Source organism: Rhincodon typus, chromosome 4, assembly GCF_021869965.1.
Source record: "Rhincodon typus isolate 14 chromosome 4, sRhiTyp1.1, whole genome shotgun sequence".
NCBI classification, from domain to species: Eukaryota; Metazoa; Chordata; class Chondrichthyes; order Orectolobiformes; family Rhincodontidae; genus Rhincodon; species Rhincodon typus.
In genome coordinates this window covers 23,985,437-23,998,613 of record NC_063335.1, presented here as the reverse complement: position 1 = coordinate 23,998,613, position 13,177 = coordinate 23,985,437, and the positions used below count along the sequence as shown (strand labels likewise).

Sequence of the window (13,177 nt, the reverse complement as noted above, 5' to 3'; positions counted from 1 at the left end):
TGACCTATCCCCTTCCTAACTCCCTACCTACACTCACCTTTCCTGGCCCCATCCCCGCCTCTTCGACCTGTTTGTTTCCTCTCCTCTATCCCTCTTCTATCCGCCTCCCACTCTCTCCCTATTTATAGCATAAATTTCATGTTTAATTTAATATAAATTGTTTCGCAAATTTAATGTAATTGGCAGCTGGGAATTCAGGAGAATTTATTTTCATTGAGAGATTTGTTGGGGAATTGAATGCACTACCTGAAATAGTTGTAAAGGCAGACATGACCCTCATCACATTTTAAAGTAAAACTCTGGTGAAACAATTGAAATGCTTTAACCTAAAAGGCTGACGACCAGGAGCAGGAATGTGTGAGTTTGCTGTACTGATTCAAATGCAAGGGCCTCATTCTGTGCAGTTAATACTTCCATGTTTCTAAGTACAAACATGAATATGAATAAAAGTTACGGCATTTATAGATGTTGAAAGAAGTTCTAACTTTTATTTAAAGATAACAAATGAAGTAAAAAGCTGGGCTGACATGTTGCTAATGTTAACTATGTGAGGGAATATCACTGAATTTGCATTTAACTATTGCTTAGCTAACTTAAAATAATGCTGGCACATTGTAATGTAACACAATAAGCAATTCTGCTGCAAACTTCATGCCAGAAATGTGTAAATGGGAATTTAAAACTTCATCCACAGAAATGAAGAATATGTGGAATATCTGATTAGAGGAAAGGAATGAAGCGGATTTTCATTAGGTATGAGATGCTAAGAAATCATTTTTGGAAGCTAGTATAGATGACTTAATAATGTAATGACTTGACCAGGAAACAAGAAACCTCAGTCAAAATGACTGAGCAAGCCAAGCATATTGCAGCTTCACAAGTGCCAGAAATATATCAAAGGGATGGGATCTGAACACTGGTAATGATTCAGTGAGGCAGGTGGTAGGTCAACCTCTTCTGAGCCAAAGACTGTTTGGCCTTAATTGTCTCAAAGGGATGATTTCAGAATTCAGTACAAGGAGCAAAAACCCAAGCCAGTGCTAATCCAAATACTGTTCAGGTGCAACCAGGTAGACTGTCTTCTGCTGCAAGGCAGGAAATGCTGGGAATTGTGTGGCAAAAGCAAACAAATGGTAAATGAAGTAGAACAGACACACAACTGACATACTTCCCATGCATCAGCCAATAGCCTTGCCCTCGTTTAAAATCCTCCTTTTGATCTTGCTTTCCCCTGGTTTTGTAACCTCTTCTCACAAAGCGAATCAGATTATACCCTTCATTCTTCTGGTTATTAATGTTCATTAATGGTTGAGTGTTCAATCAGTTTGAGGTGCACTTCTAAATTCTGTTCCTAAAGCCTTACTTTTTGCAACCTTCATGAGTTTCTTTGACCGAGCTTTTAATTACTTCACTTAAAATGTACCATTTAATTGACCGCAACAGTCAAGAAAGCACAACAATGTCTCTACTTCCTCAGGAGGCTAAGGAAATTCAACACATCCACAAGGACTCTAACCAATTTTTATGCATGCACCATAGAAAGCATCCTATCTGGATGCTTCACAGTGCAGTTTGACAACTGCTCTTCCCAAGACTTCAATGAACTACAGAAAATCATGAACACAGCCCAGACCATCATACAAACCAGTCTTCCATCCATTGGTTCCACCTACACTTTCTGCTGCCTTGGGAAATAAACCAACATAATCAAAGACCCCCTCTACCCTGGTTATACTCTCTTCCACCCTATTCCATGAGGCAAAAGATATAAAAGTTTGAATACACGTAGAAAAATATTCAAGAACAGCTTCTTCCCTGCAGTTATTTTGAATGAACCCCTCATATGTTAATTCTGATTTTCTGTCTCTGTACCTTCTCTGCGGCTATAACACTGTATTCTGCACTCTGTCCTACTACCCTGATGCACTTTGTATGGTACGATCAGCCTGTATGGCACGCACAACAAGACTTTTCTCTGTATCTCGGTACATGCGACAATAAAATCAATCAGTTCTCCTCCGTGTCTCCTACCTTTTGTAAAGCAGTTACAATTGTGTAAGTATACTACATATTCCATTACTTTCATTATTGTAAGTCATTGCCACCAGTACACCTTGTATCCCTTTGCATCACAATAGTAATAGTCCACTATTTACTGCACGTGTGGTTAAAATGTTGACATTGAACAGCATCTGTAACATAGAATCTTTGCCTACCAACTGTTATAATAGTATTAAATTTGTTCCCCTTTCATAGAGACTGGACTAAAAAGCACTTAACATAAACTAACACTTCATATCCATTGCTCCCCCACCTGGAATTCTGCACAATACTATAACCTCCCAGGAAAGGAAGCCAGCTAGAGAGAAGATAAAGGGGGAAATGGTTGGATAATTCCTCTCCAACCCTCAATCCAGGACATCACATTGACCGCATATACATTAACTGTTTCTTTTTATATACTTTATATGAAACAATTTATATTGCAACTAAGAACAAGTCCAGCTCCTTCTTACAGAATGTAAAGAAGTTCATTTTAGAACAGAGAACAAAAGAACAGATATTATTTAAATAGAGAATAATTTCAGAAAGCTGCAACACAAAGGGATTTGGGGACACATGAATCACAGAAAGCTAGCACACAGATGCTACTGGTGATCAGGAAGGCTAATTGAATGTTGGCCCTTATTTCCAGGGATTTGAAGTATAACAGTGGGGAAGTCTTACTGCAACTATACAAGGTGCTGGTGAGAACACATCTGGAGTACTATGAAATGTTTTAGTTCCCTAAGTTAAGAAAGGATATTATTTCATTGGAGACAGTTCAGAGCAGGTTCACTAGGATGATCCCAGGTATGTAGGGATTGTTTTATGAGCAAAGGCTAAACAGGTTGGGACTCTACTCACTGAAGTTTAGAAGAATGAGAGGTGACCTCATTGAAACATATGGGATTCTTAAGGGGTTTGACAGGGTAAATGCTGAGAGGATGTTTCCCCTCATGGGAGGGTCTAGGACCAGAAGGTACTGTCTCAGAAGTAAGGGATGGCAATTTAAGCCTGATTTGAGAAGGAATTTCTTCTCTCAGAGGGTTGTGAGTCTTTGAAATTCCTTGCCACAGAGGGCTGTGGGGGGCAGAGTCCTTGTATATATTTAAGGCAGAGATGGATAGATTCTTGATCTGTCAGGGAATCAAGGGTTACAGAGAAAATACAGGTAAGTTGACATGAGGAACATCAGATCAGCCATGATCCTATTGAATGGCAGAACAGGCTTGAGGGGCTGAACAGCATTTTCCTGTTCCTTTTTCTTATAGTCTAATAGTCTAAGTAACATTTATCACGCAAGCTCATAATGAAATCCAGAGGCTCACTGCTCTCAGGGAAAAGAAAACAACCATTTCACATTTAATCTCTTCTTATTTATGCATCAGTTAAGTGCATGCCCCCTGATCCTCCCAAACTAAACAATCAAGATGCACACAGTACAGATCTTTCATTGTTTAATATATCTCTAAATCTAAGCAGATCTAAGTTAGATAGACCTAGCTGTTTTAAGGCTATCGGAGTAATGAACGTCGATTGGAAGAGACACAACTTTAATCCAATGAATAACCTTATTTTTAGTACAAGAATGGCTGGAATATAGTTTTAATCAGTTAATTTCCTGCCTTTCTCATTTTATAAAAATAATAAATGTGCAATCCAGGGACTCCCTCAGTATATATCCACTCTAAAGCTGAACCATTCCGTTTCTTTTCCCTTACTGACAGTTGGATCTCAAACACCCTGTCTGTGAGTTTTGAGAGCAGGGGTCATTTCCTTTCACTTGCCTTAAGCCTATTTGGTTGGACCTTCAGTTTCTTTCAGCCATCAGTCAGTTTCAGCTCCATGATTTAGAGATCTTCCCTTATTATGGAGACAGGAAACACCATAGTTTTAGGGTGAAATACATGCCCTAGGGCAAAGCAAGGCTAGATTACATGTTTGACTAGGCAAGCAACTAAGGAAGCGAGTAAACTGGCAAAATGAGGTAGCCTTAGGGAATTATGTTGTTATGGTTAGCCTGTATTCTGCTGTATTAATAATAACAGTACCATTGTCAATGCTCACTGTTAACACAGGGCAAAGCTGGCAAAAAAACTCTGCCATCGCATCTGCATTGTTATACATAAAAATCTAGAAGCTACGCTGAGCTTCCATAGGTTACATTGTTGCAGTCTTTCCTGATGGAATTTATACTGGAATCCTGTGATGGTGTGAACTCACCCTAATAAACCAACACACTCACTTCACAAACAGCTGTCAGAGTTAGCACTTATTCAATCAGCAGTAGCTGAGGTTTTAACTCTGAACAACATCCCTGGCCCTGATAAATTCATTTGACAATTTCTTCCCTAAACATAAAATTACTAATTCTGATTTTTGTAGAGTAAAATCGACAATATTTTGTATAATTTTGCTTTTTTTAAACTTTATGATTTTCCCTTAATCCTATGTTGTCCTAATCTCTATTCATTTTCCAATAAAAAGGATGTGTGTGTAAATGTATGTTTCTTGCTTTTGACATCCTGTGCTATCTGCCTGTTTCAGTCAAGACTCTTCAACTTGAATGGTTGTAAAGTCTCTGAGTTACTTGGTCTAATTGCACAAGCTAAAAATCCCTTGAGTTTATGGAGCTGTTAAGTAACGAGAAATATACACTGACAGGCCCTTCAAAAGGTTTGTGGGTAACTGCAAAAACAAAAGGCTTTCTTTTGCCACTCATTGCAAAATCCAGATCATTGGGCAGGTATGTATTGTCAGTGCTATTTCCAGATCCCAAACCTGAAGACCTCCCAATGATGAGATCTTCCCAGAGGCAGCCAATTAACAGACCATCTTTCGGAGCTCCATCTAATTAGTGATGGCAAGTGGGTTGTGCGGGTGAGAGGACCATTTGGAGCACCAAGCCTCTGGGACAATCAGTAGCCCTCCTGGGCACACCATCGCTGTCACTGTGGCAAAAACAGCACGCTGGCACCTCTGAATTAAAAATAGTTTCAATCAACTATTTATCCATTTGGTATTTGCTCAGATTTAGAAATTTGAGTTATGAGGACAGGCTGAACAGGCTGGGACTTTTCTTCCCTGGAGTGTAGGAGACTGTGGGGTGGGTGGCATAGTGGCACAGTGGTTAGCACTGCTGACTCACAGCACCAGGGACCTGGATTCGATTCCACCCTCAGGCGACTGTCTGTGTGGAGTTTGCACATTCTCCCCATGCTTGTTTTCAGCGGCAGCAGCGCGAGCCAGAGTGTAAACGGGAAGGTAAGGTTGTTGTTTTTCCCTGTATAAAAACTTATCTCGTGCAGCAGCGGCCTTCTTGTTTTCAGCGGCAGGTGTGTGGAGAGAACGCGAGCCAGGAAGGAACTGATATATTCGAGCATTGGCTAAACCTGAAACACTACATGTGTAGTGTCTCCCACCCGTCCTCCTCCTCTAACCAAAAAAAAAGACTGTGTGGGGGTTCGGTAAGGTAAGGCATTTTTTAATTCTTCTGGAAATCTAGAGTAGAGGGAATGGAAGCTAGGGCAGTTGCATGCTCCTCTTGCAGGATGTGGGTGGTAAGGGTCACTGCTGGTGTCCCCTCTGACTTCACCTGCGAGAAGTGCACCCAACTCCAGCTCCTCAAAAACCACGTTAGGGAACTGGAGCTGGAGCTGGATGAACTCCGGATCATTCGGGAGGCTGAGGGGGTGATAGAGAGGAGTTACAGGGAGGTGCTCACCCCCAAAGTACAGGAAAATGGTAGCTGGGTGACTGCCAGGAAGGGGAAAGGGAATAGGCAGACAGTGCAGGGATTCCCTGTGGCCATTCCCCTCAATAATAAGTATACCGCTTTGGATACTGTTGGTGGGGACGACCTACCAGGGGAAGGCCATAGCGGACAGGTCTCTGGCACTGAGCCTGGCCCTGTCTCACAGGAGGGAAGGGGGTAGAATAGGAGAGCAATTGTAGTGGGGGATTCAATAGTAAGAGGCACAGACAGGCGGTTCTGTGGACGCGAACGAGATGAACGGATGGTATGTTGCCTCCCGGGTGCCAAGGTTGGTGATGTCTCGGATCGTGTCTTCAAAATCCTTAAGGGGGAGGGTGAGCAACCAGCAGTCATGGTACACATCGGTACCAATGATGTAGGTAGAAAAAGGACTGAGAATGTGAAAAACAAGTACAGGGAGTTAGGTTGGAAGCTGAAGTCCAGGACAAACAGGGTAATTATCTCTGGATTGCTACCAGTGCCACGTGATAACAAGGTAAGAAATAGGGAGAGAGTGCAGCTAAACACATGGCTACAGGGCTGGTGTAGGAGGGAGGGCTTCCATTATGTGGACAATTGGAGCACATTCTGGGGAAGGTGGGACCTGTACAGTAAGGACAGGTTGCACCTGAACCGGAAGGGCACAAATATCCTGGGAGGGAGGTTTGCTTGAGCTATACGGGACGGTTTAAATTAGATTGGCAGAGGGTGGGGAACCGGATTTATAATTCAGAGGATGAGCCTTCCAACAGACGCAACAGGGAGTGAGGTTGTTTATAAAGAAATGCGGTCGATGGAGCAAAATTGTGGACACAGAGATGGTTTGAGGTGTGTATACTTCAATGTTAGAAGTATCAGAAATAAGGCGAATGAACTTAGAGCATGGGTCAGTACTTGGAACTACAATGTTGTGGCCATTACAGAAACTTGGGTAACTCAGGGACAGGATGGTTGTTGGAAGTTCCGGGATTTAGATGCTTTAAAAGAAATAGGGAGGGTGGAAAAAGAGGCTGGGGAGTGGCATTGCTAGTCAGCGTTAATATAGCAGCTACTGAAAGGCAGTTCAAGAATGATATGTCTGCAGAGTCAGTTTGGTTTGAGGTCAGGAACAAGAAAGGAGCAGTCATTTTGTTGGGGGTTTTTTACAGACTCCCTAATAGTTGCAGAGAAGTAGAGGAGCAGATTTGGAGGCAGATACTGGAAAAGTGCAGAAGTCACAGGGTTGTTGTCATGGGTGACTTCAACTTTTCAAATATTGATTGGAACCATTTTAGTTGTAATAGTTTAGATGGAACGGATTTTGTCCAGTGCGTTCAGGAAGGATTCCTGACACAGTATGTAGATAGACCAACACGAGGAGAGGCCACTTTGGATTTGGTGCTTGGCAATGAACCGGGCCAAGTGTTAGACCTGTTGGTAGGAGAGCATTTTGGCGGTAGCGATCATAACTCTGTTACTTTTACAATAGTCATGGAAAAGGATAGGTACATACAGCAGGGTAAGGTTTATAATTGGGGGAAGGGTAATTACAAGTCTGTTAGGCAAGAACTGGTAACATAAAATGGGAACACATGCTGTCAGGGAAGAGCACTATTGAAATGTGGAGATTGTTTAAGGAATGCATACTGTGTGTGCCCAATATGTTTGTCCCTAGCAGGCAGGGAAGATGCTGTCGAGTGAGGGAGCCTTGGTTCTCAAGAGAGGTCGAACAACTGGTTAAGAGGAAGAAGGATGCTTATGTAAGGTTTAGGAAACAAGGAACGGAAAAGGGTCTACAGGGATACAAGCTACCCAGGAAGGAGGTAAAGAAAGGGCTTAGGAGAGCTATAAGGGGGCATGAGAAAACGTTGGCAAATAGGATCAAGGAAAACTCCAAGGCTTTTTACACGTACATGAGGAATAAGAGAATGACCAGAGAAAGGGTAGGGCCGATCAAGGATTGTAAAGGGAATTTGTGCACGGAGCCTAAAGAGATGGGAGAGGTCCTTAATGAATACTTTTCTTCGGTATTCACAACTGAGAGGGACCTAGTTGTAGAGGAGGACAGTGTGAAACAGGCTGGTAGGCTGGAGGAGGTCGATGTTAGTAAGGAAGATGTGCTAGGAATTTTGAGGAAGTTGAAGATAGATAAGACCCCAGACCTGATGGGATTTATCCAAGGATTCTATGGGAAGTGAGGGAAGAGATCGCAGGGGCTTTGGCGATGATCTTTTCGTCCTTGCTCTCCACGGGTATAGCGCCTGAAGATTGGAGAGAGGCAAACGTCATTGCCTTGTTCAAAAAAGGGAATAGGGATAACCTCGAAAATTACAGGCCAGTCAGTCTTATGTCAGTGGTGGGCAAATTATTGGAAAGGGCTCTGACAGATAGGATTTATGATCACTTGGAAAGGCACAGTTTGATTCGTCATAGTCAGCATGGATTTGTGAGGGGTAGATCATGCCTCACAAACCTTATTGAATTCGTTGAAGAGGTGACCAAACACGTGGATGAGGGTAGAGCAGTGGATGTGGTATACATGGATTTAAGTAAGGCGTTTGATAAGGTTCCCCATGGGATGGTCATGCAGAAGGTAAGGAGGCATGGGATAGGGGGAAATCTGGCAGATTGGATTCAGAATTGGCTCACCCTTAGAAGACAAAGGGTGGTAGTGGACGGAAAATATTCAACATGGTGCTCAGTTATGAGTGGTGTACCACAAGGATCTGTTCTGGGTCCTCTTCTATTTGTGATTTTTGTAAATGATTTGGATGAAGGAGTGGAAGGGTGGATTAGTAAGTTCGCGGACGATACGAAGGTGGCTCGTGTTGTGGACAGTGTGGAGGGCTGTTCTAGGTTACAAAGGGACATTGATAGAATGCAGAGCTGGGCTGAGAAGTGGCAGATGGAGTTTAACCTTGAAAAGTGTGAGGTGATTCATTTTGGAAGGACAAACTTGAAAGCAGAATACAGGGTTAACGGAAAGATTCTTGGCAGTGTGGCAGAGCAGAGGGATCTTGGGGTTCATGTCCACAGTTCCCTGAAAGCTGCCACCCAGGTGGATAGAGTTGTTAAGAAGGCGTATGGTGTGTAAGCTTTCATTAATAGAGGGATTGAGTTCAAGAGCCGTGAAGTTATGCTCCAGCTATACAAAAGCCTGGTTCGGCCATATCTGGAGTATTGTGTCCAGTTCTGGTCACCTCATTCCAGGAAAGGTGTGGAAGCATTGGAAAAGGTGCAGAGATTTACGAGGATGTTGCCTGGAATGGAGGGAAGGTCTTACGAGGAAAGGTTGAGAGAGCTAGGGCTTTGCTCTTTCAAACAACGAAGGATGAGAGGTGACTTGATAGAGGTGTACAAAATGATCAGAGGTATAGATAGAGTACACAACCAGAGACTTTTTCCTAGGGTGGAGGTAGCTATTACGAGGGGGCATAGTTTTAAAGTGAGTGGAGGTAGATATAGGGGAGAGGTCAGAGGTAGGTTCTTTACTGAGAGAGTGGTCGGGGCGTGGAATGCATTGCCGGAGAGGGTAGTAGAGTCGGCCTCATTAGGGGCATTTAAGAGGCTATTAGATAGGCATATGGATGATAGTATAAGGTAGGGGTGGAGGTTAGATAGACCTTAGGATTAGGGTAAAAGTTCGGCATAACATCGTGGGCCGAAGGGCCTGTACTGTGCTGTACTGTTCTATGTCTGCGTGAGTTTCCTCTGGGTGCTCTGGTTTCCTCCCACAATCCAAAGATGTGCAGGTTAGGTGGATTGGCCATGCTAAATTGCCCATACTGTTCAGGGATTTGCAGATTAGGTGGGTTATGGGGAATGGGTCTGGGTGGGATGTTCTGATGGTCAGTGTGGACTTGTTGAGCCAAATGGCCTGTTTCCACACTGTAGGGATTCTATGATCTTATAGAGGTCTATAAAAACCATGAGAGGCAAAAATAAAGTAGATAGCCAACAGGTCTTCCCCATGGTAGGGGAGTCTAAAACTAGAGGGCATAGGTTTAAGGTGAGAGGGGAGAATACAAAATGGCCCAGAGTGGCAATTTTTTTTAACACAGATGGTGGTGAGGGCCTGGAACAGGCTGTCGGAGGTGGTGATGGTGGTGGTGCAGACAGGTACAATTTTGTCATTCAACAAACATTTGGACATGTATATGGATGGGATAGGTATGGAGGGACTAGATTATTTGTGAAAACTGGATGGCATGGACAAGTCGGGCCAAAGGGCCTGTTTCCAAGCTGTAAACCTCTGTGAATCAATGACACTAAGCACTGCTTTCATTGTGAATCCCTGTTTGACCAATACTTGATCAACGAGCAATATATAAGTGTAGGTTAGTTCAGTAATAAAACAGTCCTGAAGAAGGGTAATACCCAAAACGTTGACTTCTCCTTTCCTCCAGGTGCTGCCTGGCTTGCTGTGTTCTTCCAGCCTCCTGTTTGTCTACCATGAAGTATCTTTGTTTAATTTAGCTTGTGATCAACTCCTTTAGAGGTCAGTACACTAGATGGGTGGTTTGCAATGCTGAATGATACCAACAGCATGGGTTCAATTCCTACACCTGCTGAGTTTACTATGAAGTTCCCTCCTTCTCAACCTCTCCCCTTGCTAGAGGCATGGTGACCCTCAGGTTACGTCATCTCCCTGATATGAGAAAGCAGCCCTACAGTCTGGTAAGACTTTACCTATTAATTCCTTTAATTCAATCACCATATTATCGGGATAAAAGTTAGCTGAGCTTCAAAAATGGGTCTCCACCAGTTGTGACGCTTTATTATCACATGTATTTTTACATGAAAAATACAGTGAAAAGTTTTATAAGTCAACATGGTGCCTGTATTAGTGACAGAAGTCATACATTATTTTAAAAAAAGTAAAATTTAGACAAAGTTCATCACAGTTCAGTTAATAGCTCCAGGGCTCAGGGAAAGTAGACTAAGGAACAATGGAATAGCCTTGAAGATCCAGCTGGGACGTGACTGCCACTCCAGGATGAGAACACCATGCCGGGCCACTGGAATACCGGTGCAGTTTTGGTCTCCTTATCTCAACAAAGATATGATTGCCATTGAGGGAGTCAATGAAAGTTCACCAGTCTCATTCCCCGGATGATGGGTCTTATCCCCTGAAGTGAGATTGGGCAAACTAGTCTCTAGAGTTTCAAAGAACAAGAGGTGATCACATTGAAACTTACAAAATACTTTTCAGGTAGCTGCAGGCAATATGTTTCCCTTAGGTGGGGAGATTAGAACCAGGGGGCAGATTTTAAAATCAAGAGGTGATAGGGTGCTTCTTTGTTCCGAGATGATGACAAATATTTTTAATCAAAGGGTTGCAAACCTTGGAATTGTTTACCATACAGGTCTGTGGAAGCTCAATCTTTGACTATATTTAAGGTAGAGATTGATAGACTTCTAATTACCAGTAGTGTAGTGGCTTCAGAGGATGATGTGGGTAACGGACAACATAGAGGTGTTCGATCAGCCACAATTGTATTGAGCGGCGGGCCAGGCTCAACAGCCTGAAAAGCCTGCAGCTGATCCCATGTTTCTATTGTATAAGAAAAGGTATATGAGCTCACAGACCCACTAAAGCTAGATTGGCTGGAGTTCCTTCCAATGACTGTGATGATGACAGTGTATGCTGTTCTCTTGTTGGAGCACTGCGTATGTTAATGAGTTTCAGCAGTCTTCAGATCCTGCACTCTCAGTCAATCTTAATTCAGAGAATGAATGTTAATAATCATAATTCGAAGGAAATGTAAACCTAGGATATGAGACTTGAATGTAATTGTGCCTCCACTATCTCCTCCATTCCTCCTGTTATTATATTCCTTCAGCTCTGGTTTCCTGTACCGTACCTACTTCCATTGCCCCTGCATTGGAGAGTAAACCATCAGTTGGTATGACTCTTACTTCTGCTATTTTTTCTCTCAAACTGTCTGCCTCTATGTCACCCTTAAGGCATTCTTTAATACACATTTATTTGACCAATCTTTTTGATCACCAGTCCTATACAGTATCTTCCTTTGGTTCAATGTTAATTTGTGTCTAATTATACTTCTACAAAGTGTTTTGGGACATTTACTGGTTTAAAATTGATACACCAATGAAGGTTGTTGTTGTGAGGTCAATAAATTTTATTCAGCATTGAAAAATGGTGGGGGTCCTTTGGGTTTATAAAGATAGCATTCATAGCCATTGCCATTTGCTTCCATATTGCCCATTCCACTATATCTAGTGATATCTTCACAGCTAATCCTAAATCAGAAGCCCACCTTCCTCTAATTTTGAACATCAATCTCAGAATAAATCAATGCTCCTCTTTATCCTGAATCAGCAGCCATCATGTGGGTGGCATGGTGGCTCAGTGGTTAGCACCGCTGTCTTATAGCGCCAGAGACTTGAGTTCAATTCCAGCCTCAGGAGTTTGCATATTCTCCCTGCATCTAACTGAGTTTCTTCTGGGTGCCCTAGATTCCCCCCACAGTCCAAAGATGTGCAGGTTAGGTGGCTTGGCTGTGCCAAATTGCCCATAGCGTCCAAGGATGCATAGGTTAAGTGGATTAGCCATGGGAAATGCAGAGTTACGAGGATAGGGCTGCATTGGTGCAGAACTCAGTGGGCTGAATGGCCAGCTTCCACACTGTAGGGATTCTAATATGGTGTCCTCTTACCACACATTCCCCAGTGCCCCCATAGCAAGTTGTGCTATTGTACTGAAATTTTCTGGCAGGGGTTCATTTCAAAAGGCATCTCCATTTCAGTCTTCTGATTTGTTTAGACATATTATGAATCTGGTGAACTAGTAAGACATCCATACTTGTATATTATTGAGAATAATGTTTCACCAAGAATAATTTTACTACAATGATGAAGTTTTTAAGACATGGGTTGGCCCATCAGGCATTGGCTGAAATGCTGTAGGGATATGGATCTTTTGGATGCAAGCAGGATTGGTGATGAAGCCAAAGGCAAAACAGAAACTTTGACTAAATTAGAATGTGGGAGGTACCAGCAATGGTTTTTGTCTTACAAATACGATCCATTACCATAGGGAAGTGCTTCACACTGTTGGAATGAATCACGTGTTGACCTGGCAACATCTGGCTGAGTTGTCAGGTCCTTTACAACATAAATCTTTACATAGCTATTTCTGGACGACTCTGAATTTTTACTTGATATATATGGGAATGCACTGCGACCCTTTAAAATAATAAACTTAATTATGAAAAATACAAAAGCAACCAGCATATAAGGCAACATCATCGTAATGAAAAAGCCTGTCATTTGTGTTGCTTTTCTCAATATCAAAATCTTTCCAAAAGCTTCACAGAAAAAATCCAATTTGAGAGCACTAACTACTTCAATGTAGGGAAAAGCAACGCCACTGAAACA

At 42.5% G+C, this 13,177-nt stretch overlaps 1 protein-coding gene across 1 annotated transcript in view; it reads right to left on the bottom strand.

The window, feature by feature from the left end:
* LOC109928454 (cysteine-rich secretory protein LCCL domain-containing 1) overlaps positions 1-13,177 on the bottom strand; it is a 34,127-nt gene that overhangs the window by 14,097 nt on the left and 6,853 nt on the right. Inside the window, exon 2 of the mRNA XM_048595665.1 lies at positions 12,832-12,985. Within this exon, the coding sequence (XP_048451622.1) occupies positions 12,832-12,985 (154 nt within the window). The remainder of the gene's footprint in view (positions 1-12,831; positions 12,986-13,177) is intronic.